The sequence below is a fragment of the Dioscorea cayenensis genome, chromosome 8, assembly GCF_009730915.1.
Source record: "Dioscorea cayenensis subsp. rotundata cultivar TDr96_F1 chromosome 8, TDr96_F1_v2_PseudoChromosome.rev07_lg8_w22 25.fasta, whole genome shotgun sequence".
Lineage (NCBI taxonomy): Eukaryota > Viridiplantae > Streptophyta > Magnoliopsida > Dioscoreales > Dioscoreaceae > Dioscorea > Dioscorea cayenensis.
The window spans coordinates 866,347-885,055 of NC_052478.1; the positions used below are offsets into that span (position 1 = coordinate 866,347).

The 18,709-nt window shown below is 36.4% G+C and overlaps 2 protein-coding genes across 4 annotated transcripts; both read right to left on the reverse strand.

Annotated features, from left to right (window-relative positions):
* Nucleotide 1: 1 nt before the first annotated feature.
* Nucleotides 2–2,267, reverse strand: LOC120266815 (22.3 kDa class VI heat shock protein). Its single transcript, XM_039274471.1, has 2 exons — nt 1,931–2,267; nt 2–1,548 (listed from the first exon to the last, which is right to left on the reverse strand). Exons 1-2 carry the CDS (start codon nt 2,235–2,237, stop codon nt 1,262–1,264), a joined length of 594 nt encoding a protein of 197 aa, XP_039130405.1. The 5' UTR covers nt 2,238–2,267; the 3' UTR covers nt 2–1,261.
* Nucleotides 2,268–2,590: 323 nt separating this feature from the next.
* Nucleotides 2,591–4,364, reverse strand: LOC120266816. Of its 3 annotated transcripts, none has more exons than XM_039274473.1 (5): nt 4,221–4,364; nt 3,943–4,133; nt 3,230–3,828; nt 2,967–3,157; nt 2,591–2,876 (listed from the first exon to the last, which is right to left on the reverse strand). In XM_039274473.1, exons 3-5 carry the CDS (start codon nt 3,329–3,331, stop codon nt 2,690–2,692), a joined length of 480 nt encoding a protein of 159 aa, XP_039130407.1. In that variant the 5' UTR covers nt 3,332–3,828; nt 3,943–4,133; nt 4,221–4,364; the 3' UTR covers nt 2,591–2,689. The 3 variants fall into 3 exon arrangements, with proteins under 3 accessions (XP_039130407.1, XP_039130406.1, XP_039130408.1); XM_039274472.1 differs by having other exon boundaries at nt 3,230–3,848; XM_039274474.1 differs by lacking the exons at nt 2,591–2,876; nt 2,967–3,157 and having other exon boundaries at nt 3,357–3,848.
* Nucleotides 4,365–18,709: the final 14,345 nt, after the last annotated feature.

An 18,709-nucleotide genomic window follows, 5' to 3' on the forward strand; every position in this document is an offset into this window, starting at 1 on the left:
GTTTTTGGGAAAGAGGAGTGGGGCGAATCCACTAGAGACTTAGGGACGTGTACAAGTCTCGGTGGAACAAGTGGGGACGGGGCCGCACTCACGTGCTGCAAACCACCCGTACACAACCACTATTCACAACTCCCAGAAATATGCTCTCAGCAGAGAATCGAACTCTCACCACTCGGTGAGAGTTCTATCGGCGACCCGTATACCAATAGACCCGAAGGTCGTTGGCTGAGGCCCCTTGAGTTATCTGGATAAATATGAGAACCTTTTCTGAATTTTCTTTTGAGTTTCTTTGTTTGTCGATGCCAAAAGTTGAATGGCCATTGATATTTCAGCTACTTTATCTTATGCTGAATTTTTGAAGAAATACATTGTCATAGTGATGTTTTGAAATTCTATTTTCTTTCATGTAGTGACTTCATGTCAATACTATTTTACTTACACTTCTCTTTTGTATAACAAACTATCATCAACCAGCTTTAGCGTGACATTTTGTGCTTTTTTTTTTGTTGATGCTCTCCTTATGGTTCCACCTTGCAAAGTTCTGGATGATTTTTTTTTCCCTGAAAGAGAATGTTTCCTTTCTACCATGATTTACATCTCTCTATATAAAAGTCAAATGCGTGTATCAGACACAACCAATCCAGTGATCCAGATTTGTGCATCTTGAAGAACTTTATCTGATATAGTGTCAGTCTCCATCAATTTTTTGGTTGGCTTTATCCCTTCGATTGGTTTCTTTTTGTATAATTAGCATTCTAATAATGCAACTAGAGGTGAAAAATCTAATTTCCCATTTGAACAATCAATATGTCTAATTCTACAATTGTGTTGGTGTTGTCCCTTCAAATGGGTCATTGAATGTGCCGAGAATCAATAGATAAAATGTTCGATTCTGATTAATGCTTCTCAAGTTGCAGATTTGATTAAGATGCCATTCTCTTAATCTTTGGAAATTCTTACTTCTTGGATCTCTATTTCTGTTTAACTAGTGTTCTTCGGTTTACATTCTTATTAAGAAGGATAGAAAACAGGTGTTCTTCAAACAATTTTCACCATTTTCTTTTTCTGCATTTTGTACTGTATGGTAATTGCCAACACCAAGTACACCTTTTATGTCCATCATCCATGACAAAGAGATTCAGAGGCTTATAGTAAATGTAGGCTTATAGTAAAGGTTTAGTATTATTTAGTACATATGTTATGAAGTAGTATCATTGTGTTAAAGTAATTTTATAGTGAAATTTCCAATGCTTGCCGTGATTCATACAAATTCAGATTCCTTAGGCTCCACAGCACTGGTTTGAAGAGCATTAGAGTCTGAATTATTCTTTGGTATTTTTATCTGAAGAAGGTTCTCATCATCAATGTATGCCTCTATCTTCTTCCAATTCGCATCCTCTGGCAGCTCGATACATCTAACATATCCATGCTCCCACCAGCGGCCTGCTTTCCAATCCATTGATTCAGATTCTCTGCCCCTCCATTGCCCACTTATCTCAACAACCTTTCCCTTTTCACCAGCGATCTCAACCTCACATTTCTTTGTACCTAATCAAGAATCCATGGCATTTTTCAAGAGTTTATTTAGAATATAATTAAAGACAAACACTGCATTTTTCTTCATTATCATAAATGACAACTTTCATATAATAATTTAAAGTAGCAAGTGCAAGTGATGGAACTATAAGAGCTAAGAGAGGGAATAACTGAGACTCGAATAACATATACAATGATAAAGCACATACCTTCTTTTTTTTTTTCTTTTTTTTGGCTTCTAATCAGATGAACTAAGACTGAGAATAGTATATCATCTATCATGTTTTTAGCGTTTGATGCTATGATCAACAAGGTTGAATACAAAGATGGAAGAAGATATAATCCTTCTTATAACTTTTTTCTTTATCATGAGAAGAAGTTTACAAAGACTTACTTGGAAGTTCAGCTCTCAAGATATACTCTGTATCTGTTTCCTGCCAATCAACACTTGAATTAGAGGCAGTCCGAACTGCTTTGAGGAGGACTTCGGAATCAAACTCCCACAAAGGGAAAGCATCAGCAGGGTCGAAGAACTTGCGGAAGAGGAAAGGATTGAAAAGCGATCCATCAGCAAAGACCTTGTGAGCAGTGTCCCCTGCATGGGCTATGAACGACTCAAACACATCTTCTCGCAGAGGCACTCGCCATTTTTGTGTGTCTTGATCTCCTGACCGGACTTCAAGCACTCTTCTTGGAGCCATTGGCAACTTGTTGAACAGAAGAGAATGGAGTGCTGGATTCTTCTTTATAGAGAGTTAACAGGGTGAGGTTACCTTTAAGAAAAGCAGAGGATATATTCCTCTTGAATTGCTTCAGAGAATATTTCTTTTTCTGGAGCTTTCACATGCTGATTGGCTACCAATTCGCTGAGATTGACTGAAATCCATGGGTTCCAATATTGTTTACTCTTCTTTTATCTTTGTGCATTTCCTTTTGTTTTTGTTGCATTAATTAATAGTTATGTTTACTCTCATTGAACAAATTCCTTTCAAAATATGCATGGTCTTTAGATTGATAGATATTGGTCATACTTGATGCTGGAGGTGAAATTTGCAAACTAGTCATATTTTCACTTTTGACTGCTTTATGATTTAATTTAATTTATCACAATTGGATGAGCAAATTCCAAAGACAGACATAATTTTGTTTCATTCTAAGAATTTTTATCTCCAGTGTTTGCAGCAAGATGATATGTTACACAAACCACTGCTTCAATGAAGCACAAAACTCCACCTATAGCTAGCAAGTGATGCTTTGAGAATGAGCAGGGAAGACGCCTTTTTGGATCACCTGTTGATGCTGCTGCGCCCATTAAAGCTATTCCGAGGATAAATATGGCCCTGAAACAATGAGGATGACCTCAATAAACCATATTAATGTGCTAAAACAAGACAACTATAGACTGTAAGCAAGTTATCATTGATGATCACCATGCAAGAACATAGGTGACTGAAGCTACTCTCATGCTTGCAGGTTTCCTTGCAGGTTCTGACTGTTGCCTAAACCGATGGCGGTTGGTGAATGTGTCAGTGATGATGAAAGCCACTAGCATTAGGATAGCCGCACCCAAGCCTAGTTTGTAAGCCAGTGTCTTTGATTTTGCTTCACAGGGATTCGCTTCCTGGTAATGGATTTAAAACAAGTCATGCAATCAGACTTTTATAAACCAAATTGTGTGCGAGTGTTTGTCTACCTGGCTTTGAGCTTTCTCAGCTTTAATGGCAAGGATACCAGCACCGACGTCTAACGTCACAATTGAGAGGCATACCAGAGAGAGTTTGAGCCAGGATGCCATTCTTGAACAGGGGAAGAGGAGGTGATCTCTCTATATAACAAAGGAAAAGCACAAAGAGTGAAAGAGGAGACATTCATGTTAGTATTTTGAAGTTACAAGGTTTTACGTATTAATATACTGCAAATGTCTTCATTTAGACATACCTTGCTTCTTGTTTAGCTTAGATACTTAATCAGGAAGAACAAGCAAGCGTTCAAACCTTAAAATGTTTTCTTATCAAAAGCATAAAAGATATAATTTGTTTCATTAACTAAAGCAGGTAATATGGAGGAATAACGTATTTTATTTATACTCTCATGCCAAAGATGGGCATCATTGCGCTTCATTAAAGTATTATTCTTCAGTATTTAACATACTAGAGGAAATGACATAAATTGTAGAAACCACAGCATCAGTGAAGCAGAGAGCTCCACCGATGCTTGGGAGATGTAGATCCGTGACTGAACAGATTTTTGACTTTGGGTAATCTGTGGAAATTGCTGCACCGATCAATATTGCTGCAGTGAGAGTGATACCCCTGATCAGTGAACATGTTAGCATTTTCTGACAGTGATCTCAGTTAACAAGTTGCAGAACAGAAATAGTGAACCAGAGTAGTCATTGATGATTACCAGAATAGAAGAAAGGTGATCCAAGCCACCTTCATGGATGTTGATGGCCTTGCAGAGTCAGATTTTGAACGAATTCGAGGGCACTTAAACATACCATTGGTTATTGCGAGAGCTGCTCCCATGAGACAAAGAGAAGCAGTTCCTAGCTTATATGCCTTTCCTGGCGAATCAGGTGGGCAATTATGCCCATCCTTGTATTTAGAATCAAAGAAAACGATGATATAGTTAGAATCTCAAATAATCACCATCGACCAAAATGAAGCTAAATGTTTAATTACCTCATGTAGAGGTTTATCTGCTATGATTGTAAGAACACCAGCAACAACATATGCAATCGGGATGAAGAGGCAAGCAAACAAGAATTTCCAGCGCTGCATTTTTGTATAGTTTTTCTCAGAACATACTAATTCAGTAATGGAGGAGCTGATGATATATAGGAAGAGAATAGGGAAAAAAGAAGACACCTTGATTTTAATACGATCGATCAGTATTCTATTTTGCTTTATACCTTGCTTTTAGGGTGGTAAAAAACTTAGCTTGGATGTTTTATATTCTGAAACATTCAAAACTTCATGTTGCCAAAAGCAAGTCTTCTAGTTTTTGTCTGTTGGTGCAAAAAAATAGTGCTTTTATTATTGTTTGGGTATTAAAAGCATAAAATATACAAATGGCTGCATCATCTAAAACGGGTAAAAACATGGTAGGAAACGCAAGTAGTAAACAAGTATAAAACAAAAGGATTGATGAAGATGAGATGATGGTTAATCCAAATCATTGTCTCTGTCCTCCTGTCTCATTCCATGGTTTTTGATTTCCGGAGGAAACATGATAAGTTACACGGACACAACTCCACTCCTCCAATGATGAAGTGATGCTCTGAGAAAGAGCAAGGGAAATTCATTTTTTGGATAGATTGTCCATGTTGAAAAGCTTATTATCACTGCTCCGAAGAAACACATGCCCCTGATCAATTAACTAGCTTGCATTAACTGCAGATGATTTGCCCACAAGTTGCAGAATGGTATGTTTGTTTAGTTCTGTCTTTAAATGGTTATCCTTTATCTAGGACTTCTTTTCTTGATGTACTACTCTCCATATAATTTGAAGCTTTTGCCCTCGCAGTGAATTATCCTGTATTAATTTGGGATTCAATTTTAGCCACCCAACAAAAAAAAACAAACGACAACAAAAAGAAAAACTATGAAAGTTTTATGTGATCATGTTTAGGAATTCAATCTGAAAGAAAACTGGTATAGAGTAGAGTACAATGGAATAGCACGCTATTTTTATTATGGTTAATAAATAATAGCATAATTTTATTAACCATTAGAAAATTTTTTATACTTTTTTTTAATTGAAGTGGTTTATCTATTTTTTTTAATAATAAATAATAATAATGCTGTTGATAGATGTAACTGTTCATCATTTTCGTCATGCAAAAGTTGTCCTTCAGCATTTGCTGAAGCAGAGGACACCTGATTAATTACACAAACCACACCATCAGTGAAGCACAGAACACCACCCACTGTTAGGAAGTGAAATTTTGAGAATGAGCAGGGGACACGTGAGCCTGGGTCATCATTGGACACTCCTATGCCAAAGAACACCATTGCAAGGACACCTATGGCCCTGACCTACGAACAAGATATTGTATAAACAGTGAATAATCTCAGTTATCATATTGCAGCATAAAAACAGTTTATCCGTTGTCCGATGATGATTTACCATGAGAGCCAAAAGATGGCAGTTGCCACCTTCATGATCGGTGATGACCTTGCAGAATCAGACAAAGTATGCGGTTTAGAGCGCTTTGCAGCTACCAAACTCGGTCCCAAGAGAACAGCAGAAGCAACGCCAAGCTTATATGCAGGTCCTGCTTTTTCAGGTGGGCAGACATGAGTACCCTGTAATTGGATTCAAAGCAAGAGAAGTTATTAGAATCTCATTTAATCTCCATCAATCCAATTAACAACTCATGCTCATTAGCCATTACCTTTTGTAGAGCCTTATCAGCTTCTATTCCTAGAACACCTCCAACTATGTCAGCGATCATGATAATGAGGCACACAAGGAAGAGCTTCAAACTCCACATCATTGAATAGCTATTGATGACAGAAAGTGCAACTTCAATGTGTAAGGCAATACAACTGTGTATACTCTGTCTATCCATCTTTGTATATCTGCCATATTTGTATACCTGTATTAGGCAATACCTTGTATATCTGTGTATATACATATTCATGTAACCTTTGCTCTGATTGATAATGAGATCATCTAATTCTAACAATATGAAGGAGTAGGTGGTGATGCTTTATAAGATTGAGAAAAAAGATATCAAAATATAATCTTAGTGTTAACTATTGTATTTGTTTTGCTTTATACCTTGCTTCAAGTTTAACCATGAGGAACAAGCAAAGCTTCCTGTTGCCAACCCAACCATAATAAATTATGAATTGAAATGTATAGCAAACTAGGCATAAATGCGATCTAAGTCATCCTGTGCATAGGATGTCGGCTTTTCCAAGTTCATTGGAGATCCTAAAATTCATAAGTTAATGGTTTTGTATACTTTCTTGCAGTTCCTAGCAAGACTTTTAATAAAAACTTAATTAATGGTTAGCAAGTCTTTCAAAAAGTATTTCAATTCGATTCATGGATTTTTGTATCTTGATCAATAGCTTTTGCAGCAGCAACATATTAAACATTCCACTGCATAAATACAACAAGCGATGCTTTGAGATTTTGCAGAGGAAGTCTAGATCTTTAGGACAAAACAGATTTTTATGGAATTAATGCAACTAAGATTCTCCGTGTTCTGTGTTGTTCCTTTAATAATATCTTGCTTCTTGTTCAATTTAGCTTGATTTATAAAATCGTCAACTAGGGTTTGAAGCACAGTACTGTATGAATACAATGCAAACAAAGCCACAGAAAAATCAATTCTATTTACAAAGCAAAGCAAAATATCTGCATTCATTTCTTGTATCTGTTATCTTTTTATTTTTTTATTTTTGATTTTAATTTTAGTTTTAATTTCTTTTTTATTAGAGGAGTGGTGTGCATCCATTATGCTTTTTATTTTCTGGCAGTTTATATCAAAGAAAGTACATGCAGTTTTTTTATACTTCTAACTTCATTTTTATCATTGTCTCAAATTGAGATATTCATATATATATATTAGGATAGTATTTTTATGTAGTTACATCTTTACATGGCCGGCCAAGAGAACAAGGAGGTTGGGGCATTATCAATTTTGAGGAGTTTAACTGCACCCTCCTGTCCTGAGTAAATGGCGGTGAAAAATCTCTCAGGATGACTCCTAGTGTGGCCACCTCCCAAACAAGTTCAACTATTTCCATTGCACACTAGATTGGAGTCTCTTTTCAAGAAAAACAAAAGGCGGTGTAAGGAAAGGCATTCAATCATCTCTTGAGGTTTTTCATTGCTCTCAATTGATCATTGTTGATGGAGCTCCCGCCTTATTGAGGTTTTTCATTGCTCTCAATTGATCATTGTTGATGGAGCTCCCGCCTTATTGAGGTTTTTCATTGCTCTCAATTGATCATTGTTGATGGAGCTCCCGCCTTATTCTGGTTTGATAACTAGTACACCAGTTTAGCTCCTAAATACACTTGGCTTGATGCTTTCGAGCTCATGTCTACGCCTTGGGCGACAGTCAAAGATAGCTTTGTGAGTTCCATGTTAGCTCTGCCTAAGCCTGACCCGATCTTGGAAGACACCCAAAATTGGATTAATTCCACACTAGTGTCCTGATCCAACCACCGGGTTTGGAAATTGACCACCAATGGTATCTTCTTGGTTAGATCCCTTTACAGTTTTCTAATCAACCGGGGAAGCAATGTTTGATTAGTCCGAGCATATTCAAAAGCTTTTGTCCCCATAAGATCAACGCGTTCCTCTGGCTCACGTGAGACAATAAAATCCTTACTCTGGATAATCTCTTTGCTAGAGAGTGTAATTGGCTCCCCACGACAACTTGCTCTCTCTGTCACAATGACACCGAGACAGTGGATCATTTGTTTTTTGGTTGTAGTGTTGCCTCATCCACTTGGCATCTCTTTATGTTTGTTATTGGTTTCACAAGGGCTCCGATCTCTAGGTCTAACCTCTGGGATGGTTGGGTTAAGGACTTGGGCCCCGACACCATTTTTCATGCTCTCTTTTAGCTAAAGCTATCATTTGGCAAATTTGGATTGGAAGAAATGATTGCATTTTTAATTGTTTCTTTATTTGCATCTTCCTTATTCCTGAAAATTTGCCATATATTTCTTTATTGGGTCAATACAGCTCCAGCCACCAAAAAAAAAAAAATTGGAGGAGACATCTTCTACCATTAGGCATAGCATTCAGTTCTCAAGGTCATCTCCGCGCAATGAGTGCAACCCTGGACGATGGTCTTGATGCGTCCACCGGCTAGTACTCATGCCCTCTTCCTGGCGCGCCTACTAAGGGGTCTCTTACCCCTGGTGGACATTCATGTCGTTGTTTGGTTTATTATGCATATGTTCCCTCTGTGTGTTTCGCCACTGCCTGTGGTTATGTTTGTGTCTCTTGAGTTTGTTTCTCTTTCTACGGTTTCAGGTCTTTTGGGCTTGTAAACTACATCCTATGGTTGTTGTTGTTCTTTTTCTTGGTGTGTTTCTCTCCCCTGTTTGTTTTCTCACCTATCCATTCGTTCGCTTTTTTTATTGTAGTTGTGGTTTATCCATTTTTTCAATAAAAAAAAACATCTTTACATGACTATTGTCACAAATCCACTAACAAGTTCAATATCACATCAAATCCCCCATTCCAACCCCCACCCCCGGGCGAGGGCATAGATCCGCCTCCTAATAGTTATTCTTTATCCAGGACTTCTCTCTTCAATGTACTACTCTCTATATATTTTCAAGGTTTTGTTATTAATAATATTAAATTGAGCAAAATGATAATGAAAGATAATCTCCAGTTTTGGAATTAGTGAAAACATAAAGCTAAAAATTAGTGATCAACGCAAATAAAAGAGGGGATATAGGGTCTCGTTATCTCAGTCTGTGAAGATACCATATGCATTTGCTTTGGGATTCATTGGTAAAGATGGATGCTTTAGAATTTTATATTGATCCAAGCCACCTAGTAAAGTCCAAAGCCTAGAATAATGAACAAAACTGTTAGGAAATCTCAATCTACTGTGTCAAAGGCATTGGTGAAGTCCACTATAAGGTTGTCAGATATCCTATATTTTTAGAGGCTAAATATGAGTTTTTTTTTTTAATAAAGTGGATAAACCACAGATTTATTAAAAAAGATAAAATGTAACAGAGAACACCAAGTACAGAAGAAAAATTAAAGTACAAGATATAAGAAAATATAAAAGACTGTTTTCCTCACCAGGGATGAAGAATATAAATCTGAACTGAACTAAATATGAGTTTTCGACAGTAGTGATATTGTCAATAATACACCTTCTTTTGATAAAAGGCTAAATGAGTTATTTCCACTAGCGAGTTTAACACCTTGCTAATATAAAATGCCAATATCGTAGGGATAATTTTGGAGGGACAAGTTGATAAAGTTAAATTGGCTGAAAATATGAGATGCAGTTAGGGATGAGAGCAATGTTCATGAGTTTATCCTCTTTAGGTTGATATTACCTTATAAAAGTCCTCACAAAACTTGAATAAGACTTCTCTACTCAGCAACTTTTTCTATACTTCTTACTTGGTTTCAATCATCGCCTTAAATTAAGTTGTTCTTATAAATATGTGGATGGTATGCTTGTCTATTTTTTATTTATTTTTGTAGTTATTTTTTATTTGAACTTCTCTCCTTGATGTGCTACTCTCCACACACATACACATATATCTATATATATATATTAATAATATTTTGAAGACTTTGAGCTTCGTTTATCTTTTGATGTTAATTTTTTATTATTATTAATGAAGTAGATAAATCATAAATTAATAAAATAAACCTTTTATGTTTATCAATGAATATAATTTATCCGTCGCAGGAGCCCCTTCTTCTCCTCATGCGAGTTTTGAGGAGCACGCCTCCACTATCCGTCGCAGCTTGGCGTTCTCCGGGCATCATGATGTGTCCACCAGTGGAGCTACTCCTGGTGGAGGGGATTCTGTTCAGGGCTTGGGGTAGTGCCTTTCCTTCGGTTGTCTTGGCCACTTGTTGTGGCCGGGGGTTGGTTGTGTGTGCCCACTTCTAGTGGGCTCGTTTTCTTTTGTTTGTTGGTTTTTGCTGCCCGCTAGGTCGGGAGACTTTTGTATCTTTCCTTTTCTTTAATGCATGTGGTTTATCCAACTTTTCAAAAAAAAAAAATAAATAAATAATTTATCCATTTTTGGTTATTTAAAAAATAAAATCCTCCCCTTAGAATTCAATTTTAGCCACCACAAAAATGCAAAATATGTATTACAACAAAAGTTTTATGGCTTTATGTCAAGGAACCCACTCTGCAAGAACACTGGTACAAAACATAGTACAACGGGATGGCATATTATTATTATGGTTAAAATAGCATCTTTTTATTAACCACTAGATAACTTTCTCATGGCCTTAATGGATGTGGTTGCTCTTCATGCAAAGGTTGTTTACCTTAAGCATTTGCTGAAGCAGAGGACACTTGACTAATTACACAAGCCACACCATCAACGAAGCACAAAACTTCACCAACGGTTAGGAAGTGAAACTTTGAGAATGAGCAGGGGATATGTGAGCCTAGGGTAATCATTGTTCGCTCCTATGCCAAGGAACACTATTGCAATGAGAGCTATAACCCTGACCAACGAATATGTATTATATGATGAATAATCTTAATAATAATGTTGCAGCATAAAAACAGAATATCCATGATTGAGGAAAATTACCATGAAAACCAATAGGCGACAGTAGCCACCTTCATGTTTGGTGATGACCTTGTAGCAGTGGGACACAGTACACGCTTTAGTTCTCTTTGACAAGGAGTCACTGACTACTAGAGTCAACCCCATGAGAACAACAGAAGCAATACCAAGCTTACATTGTTCCCCGGCAACGGCGCCAAAAACTTGTTGGTTCTGATTTATATAACGCAAGTATACGCTATCGCAAACAAGTGATATAGTGATAAGAGAGTATCGTTCCCACGAGGATTGAGCTTATTAATTACCAAAATTACTAACCCTAATTCTACTTGATTAATGATATTGAAGAAGTTTAATTTAGAAAATCTAATTCAAGGACTAGAGAGAGAGATAGAGATAAGGAGAAATCAATGTCAAGAGATTCTAGGGTTTCCGAGTTCACCTAGATTAATTCTACTTAGATGATCTAATTCAATCAATCAATGTTTGTTTCTTATGTTGTCATCAAATTTCCCTAAATTACATATTGATCTTTCTCAAGCATCAATAGCATATTCCACTAGATAAGTTAACATCATCTCTGAGATAACTGTGAACCTATGGAACTCATTAAGCTCTAGAAATTTATAATGATGCATACAACCTCATAAATATCTCTATCTTATGATGATTGTAAAATATTTCAACCAAGACCTAATTCAATTATCACCTCGCGGCCTCAAATCAAATTAATAATCATGCAATTGGTGATCAAGCAATCACAAGCATTAAACATAGATTAAAATATCCAACATAGTCTTGAAACAAGCATCAATTAAATTAAACAAAGATGAATCTAGAGTTTCATAGTCTGGCTACATCGTAGCCCCTAGAAAAAAAGTATTTAGAACATAATAATTGCAAAGTTCGACATATGAATAAGGTTCATAATCAAATAAACAAAGAAAAACTAAAAACTAAAGCCTGGCAATGAATCCACGCCCAATCTTCGCTCAGGGTCTCTTGATCTCCAAAATTCTCCTTACTTTTCGTCTCAACCCTAGCCCTTTTTATAACATAAAAATCGGGGTAGCGCCTAGGCGCTATAGTTTCTTGCACCTCTTAATGTTGTAGCGCCTAAGCACTGCATGCTAGCGCCTAGGCGCTAGATTTTCTGATTTGCTTGTTCCCTCTTTGTTGAAACTTTGCTCTTCTTTCTCCAATTTTGTGCCTTTACATGTTCTTCCTTCGAATCATTCTCTTTCTTTCCTATAATGCAATAATACTAAAATTAGGAGTAAAATATGTTTAAAATAATTCAAATTTAATTCATTATGAGTTAAAGAAGGTCTATATATTAAGTGCAAATTATACTCATCAGCAGGTATGAGGAGTATCCTGTAACTAGATTCAAAGCAAACAAAGTAATTAGAATCTTGTTTGCTATCCATCAACCCAAGAAACAACTAATTCTCATCAGTCGATACCTTTTTTTGTAGAGCTTTATCAGCTTCTATTCCCAGAACACCTGCAACTATGTCAGATACCAAGATTAAGAGGCACACAAGCAAGAGCTTCAAATTCCACATTCTTGAATAGTTGTTGATGACTGAATGTGTAACTCAAATGAAGGAGGTGGTGATGTTTTATAAAAAAAATTTTTAAAAAAAGATACCATAATGCTAGTTTAATATTAAACTATTGCATTTGTTTTGCTTTATGCCTTGCTTCTTGTTTAGCTTGGAATAGTTAACCATGAGGAACAAGCAAAGCTTCCTATTGCCAACCCAACCATAATAAATTATGAATTGAAAGCTTTAGCAAACCGGGCATGATGACAATCCAATTCATCTGATTCATGTAATGCCACAAGCTTTTCCATTTTCATTGGAGATCCTGACCATTCATAGGTATAAAAGTTTTTATTTACTTTCTTGCAGTTCCTAGTAAGACTGCCAAGACTTTTAATATAACATTAATTAATGATTAGCAAGTCATTAAAAAGGATCTCAATTCAACTCATGTATTCTTATATCGTAATTATCTACAGATTTTGCAGCAACAACGGATTAAACATTCTGTGTTACATCACGCCACTGAATGGATATAGCAAGTGATGATATGAGATTTTGCAGAGAAAGTCTAGATCATTAAGACAAAACATATTGAACATTCCCCTGCATGCATATAGGAAGCGATGCTCTGAGATTTTGCAGAGGAAACAGATTCAATGGAATTATTGCAACTAAAATTCTCTGTGCTCTGCGTTGTTCCTTTTGTAGCTAGCATCTTATACAACTTAGCTTGATTTATATAAGGTCAACTAGGGTTTGAAGCATAGTGGATTGAATACAATGAAAACACTCAAAACAGAGCAACAGAAGAAATTTTTCCTTAACAAATGCAACAAGCACAACAATCAGGGTCATGCACACAACCTAGAACTCATTGTTTGGTCAGACACCCTCACCCAGCAATACAAAGATTGAGCTACAAGCCACTTTCACACTAGAGAACATTTTTCGCACCATGTAAAGGGAGGACATCCCATTGCCCTTGCACAGGGATGCCCTTGTTCGCTATGGGCTTGGGTGGGATTTGAACCCGTGATCCTAGCATGGGAGGAAAGTGTCTCAACTATTGGACTAACCCAATGTCAGCATAAGAATCATATTCGGTTTACAAAGCAAAGCTAGCATCTCTACAGTCATTGCTTGTATCTGTTATTTTTTTAAAAAAATTTATATTTTTATGAAATGTGGACATATCATAGATTTAAACCTCAATCTTTGATTTGTGAAAATAATGAAATACCAACCCTCTTCTTGCATGAGTGATTTGTATATATATTATGTTGTGTACTTTCTATAGTTTATATCAATGAGAGTACATGCAACATTTTTATACTTCTTACTTTATTTTGATCACAACCTTAAATTGAGTTGCTCTTATAAATAATAGGATAGTATTTTTATTTAGTGACATCTTTACATGGCTATCATCACAGACCCATTAACTAGTTTAGTACCACATCAGATGTGTTAAAGAGTTCTTAGGCTTACAAAGGGGCTGGACAACTTTCCCCTTCTCAAGACTCTTAGATTGGGTGGTAGCAAATCTAGAAGCTGAACACCTTACCCCGTATCATAACCTTTATTTGGAAGTTGGCTCATGGAAAACTAGTCACTGGAGCCTTTCTTTATCACCTCAACATTGGCCTTTATACATTATGTCTTCTTTCTTCTCTTTGTGATGAAACTGCAGAGAATTTAATTTGGCATTGGGCTAAAACTTCCCAGCTTTGGGTTGATCTTTTTTGCTCTCTTGGCTTAATGTTTATCAGCTCGGCTTACTTAATACTGGTTCTCGGCTCTTGGCCAAGTATAATTCCTGGGCAGGCAACAATTGGGTGAAGGCTTTGATTGCTACTATGGCCAGTCTTATCTGGAAGGATCACTGTAATTTAATCTTTAATGCTAAGCCTCCCAACTTAGCTAACATCCTTCCTTGTGAGTTGTCTTTGTGCTCGGATTTCTTCAAAGCTTCTGGTCATATTTCCAGGGAGTTTTCCAATCACATTAAATTTCAAAATTCTATTATAGTCTATACGGATGCATCTTGGCAGATCTCTACAAATGAAGCTGGGCTTGGTTTCATTATTATTGCTAATTCATGTAACATTTTGCTGGCAGGATGCTCTAGAACAAAAATGGATTCTTCTCTTAAGGCCGAGCTTGCCGCTGTTAACTTCGCCCTCCAGATCTATGGGAAGCATAGTTGGTGCCCTGATAAGCTCCTTTGTGATTGTCCTGGTGTGGCCCAACTACTAAAGAACTACACTCCTTGCATTGCCTGGCCTATTGATGAAAAACTTCAAAAACTCAAGCTTTCTTTGCAAGCCTGCCCCAGTATTTCTATAAGCACAATTGATAGAGAGAATAGCAACATTGCTGATGCCCTTGCAAAACATGGAAGACTCAATCCTCATCCTTCCCTCTTTTTCCAGGGCTTGGACCGTCCCACCTGGCTTGAAGATTTGTTTTTGAAAAGGTGGATAAACCACTTAGATTAAAGAAGAAAGGAGTGCAGAGGAGACAACCACTAGATGTGGTTTAAAACAAAAACAAAAGAGATACAACAGAAAGTCGACAACCACAGGGGTAGAGGCCCCCCAGAGCCAAAAATCCTCAGCAACTAGCCAGAGTCAGGAAAATATGTTTCCTCAGAAGACCGAGTCTCCCCCAAGTCCGTCACCCTAGAACCAATAAACTCCAGGCTACGTCTGACGATTTTGATGTCGAACTCCATCTTCTCTCTAAGTCCCTCTAAGATAGAAGAGCACCAAGACATGATCATACGAGCAATTTTCAAAATGAGACAGTTTATATTCAAAACAATGGCATTGAATATGCAATCATTCCTAGCAAGCCAAATATTCTAGACAATGGCTTTCGCTACTAAATCCCCAAAGACCCTTTTCTCGTTAGCTAGACCCGTCCTCCAATGGTCCCCACAGATCCTCGAGCGAAGTCGGAGCTGAAGGAAAATGCAAGATTATGATGAAATGTTCCTAGACCTGTTTAGTATAAGAGCAATCTATGAACAAGTGGTCGCACGACTCTGATCCTGCGTGGCACAAGACGCATGTATCAGTGGGAAGCCTGTTGCATCTCCTAACTGTCAAGTTCTCCAAAGAAAGGATTTTGTATTTTTCCACGCAAGCCAATTGAATAGATTGATCTTCTTCGGGCATCCTCCACGCCAAAAGAAACTTGCAAAACCGGGCATCTGAGACCACCATCGATTAAAAAAAATATGTTTTTCTAAGTTTTTTTCCTAGCTTTTTGCTCTTTTGATTTTAAAAACTTTCCCCTTACTCCCTCAATTAGATCAATCTTTTGAGATGCGGATCTACTTCCTAACAGTAATCCTTTATCCAGGACTTCTTTTTTATATAGTACTCTCCATAAATTTTGAAGGCTTTGCCCTTAATAATGTCATGTTGGACAAATGGTGGTGGAAGATAGTCTCCAATTCTTTGTAAATATTGATCTCACATACATGTCACTCTTTCACATAGAAGGCTGCCTTCTTGGAACGCACCTAGATTTATTTTGTTGGGTCCTTTTTGGAATTGCAATCCCCAATGATATTAATTAAAGACCCCCTAACCATAATACAATGAAATTAGTGGATCTCTACCTGAACATCTCAAGGCCTTTCAATAGAACAAGACTACTCTAGTGTTGTGAAGGAATTCTATTTTTACCCTGACGCCAATTTATTGATCCTAAACAATAATTAACTTAACATAGTGTTTTCATTCAAAAATAGAAGGAAAAGTAAGGAGAGGGAAGGGGAGGGAAAAAAGAAGAAGAAAGGATTCACCCTTGTTTGGTTAAGGAAGAGAAAGGAAAGAAAAAAATATATAATAATATGATTTATCCATTATACCCTTATTATTAAATAAAAAATTACTTATTTCTATTTAAACACATGCATGATAAATATCCCAAATAAATTCACACTTTGAGCAGATTTTTTTTTAATAAATATTAAATTATTATAATTATCATTATTATTTTAATTTTGATTTTCATACTTTAATTTTGTTTTTTCTCAAATACCATTATTTATTTTTTCCTTTGTAAATATATCATACATTATTTAAAGACCAATTCTTTCTACAGCTTTATTAGATTATCACAAGATCAATTTATCATATTATTAGTAAACCTATTCTAATATTTTAATTTATAGCATAATAATCATGTTGAATTAGATAATTATTAGTTTTTTTTTCTCGCTCAAAGAAATTTTTAATTTTATTTGTACTTAGAATAAAATTTGGATAGCAAAGAATTCTATTGAAACAAATAATTCTAAAAATGAATTGACAAATAAAAAATACAACATAAACAAATAAATAAGCAAACAATATATATATATATATATATATATATATAAACAAGGATCTGTGATGGGTGTCACGGGAATATTTGATTAAAATAAAATTAGAAAAAAATGAAAGTTTAAAAAATAAGGGTATTAAAGTATTTTAAAAAAATTTAAAATTTTTAAGATGTTCTCCCTTCCCGGCACCCAAATTAGGGGACCACAAAAAGTGGGGTTTCGGAGGGATTTCAAAGGGTCAGAGTTAATCCTTCATTTTTCTTTGTGAAATTAAAAATATCTATTTAAACGAGGAAAGGCTCACTCTGACTCTCTAAAACACTCGCTTTACTTTACTTTCGTTTGCCGGCCTTCAATCCAAACATAGCATAAGTGTTGTTGGGATTGATGATGTGGAAAAGGCATTGTTCTTGTAAAATCAAAATTTTTAATTAACTAGCTTTAAATAATAAAATCATGACCCCTTTTTCCATTAACCCCTTTTTCCTAAACTCCTCATCTGCCTCTTACCTTCTGCATATGGGCACATTTTCAGTCATGTTTTTAGACACTCTTGGTACCCTTTCACTATAGACGAAGTGTGGTCCTCTTGGATACGTAACTTAGGGAACACCTTTGGGGCACCTAGGAAATCTTGGTCCATACAATGTTCTAGAATATATCATTAGAACAAAACAATTGTATACTTAAATTTTGTTATAAGATGCAGTTCGATTCTAATCAAAATTGATTATATGCCTTTTTCTCTAGATATTTGCAATAGCCACAGGGAAAAAAAATCAAGTTGGAGCAAGCCACCTCAACAATCAAATGCTATCTTAACAGTCTTAGCTCCTTTCCACACTGACTCTAAAGATATGATGCCTAATAGTGGACCTAGTTAAGGTGCAATATCTAAAGCTCATTTTAGATGGTGGGCTGCGCTGCTATGTGGCAAACTTCTTGTGGAAAAGTTATTGCTCTAAAAAAATCAACATTTTCAATTAGCTGGTTTGGAAAAATAAGGTTTTATCGTTAGAAAATCTGGAATTAAGATGCTGTAACAAACTCCCGACCTGCAATGTGCTTGATGTGTCATTTTGATATTGAGTCGGTTGACCATTTGTTCCTTCACCGTCCGTTTGCCCTAGGAGGTGTGGGTGTTCTTTTGTAGGTTGATGTCTTTGCCTGGGCCTCCGAATTCAATGCGACTTATCTAGTCTACTTGGCGAAAAGTCTGTGATGGGCGGATTCTAGGCTTTATGTGGATTTAGTGATTAAGGCATTAGTTTGGAATATTTGGCTTGTGAAAAATGATAAAATTTTTAATGCTAAAATTCTTCCTACACATTGTATTATCCTGAGTATTAATTGCATGCTACTCTCGTGGTTTGATGCTCTTGCAGATACTGCTAAGGTGAAAATCGAAGACTCCATATCCACAGTCAGTGCGGCCTCGAGTTCCTTGGGTCGAGGAGTCAGTTGGCTAGTGGTGATCCCTGCTGCCGAGGAGGCACCCGACCCTAGCCATGGGATAGTCCGTCCTCCTGCTTTGTGGTTTGAGGAAAACTTGGGTTTCCTCGGGTTGTTTGTATTTTGATTTTTTTTTTCTTTGGCTTGCCCTTGTTCACGTCTTGCGATGTGAGAGGTTTTGTTAGTCTTCTGTTTATGTGTTGTTTTTCCTTTTATTTGAAGTGGTTTATCTCCATTAAAAAAAAATGATCCTCCAGATGGTAGCCTTCGCCTGTCCAGCTTGCTTTCTTTTAGCTTTTTTTTTCACGCTATTGTTCTGTACCGCCTCTACTTTACTCATCTCTAGTGAGGATTTCTGGTAGTTCTTCTCTTTTTAGTTCTTTGTTTGCTGTCTCTTCTCCGTTGTGTTATCATGTACTCCTTCTTTTGCAATAAATCAGTGGTTTATTCATTTTTATCAAAAATCCTTTTTGTTGATTGTACCAGTTTTTATTTCTAAAATAAAAAAAAGGAAAATTACAAAGTTTTATGGCTTTTATGTGAAGGAATCCAGTCCGAAAGAA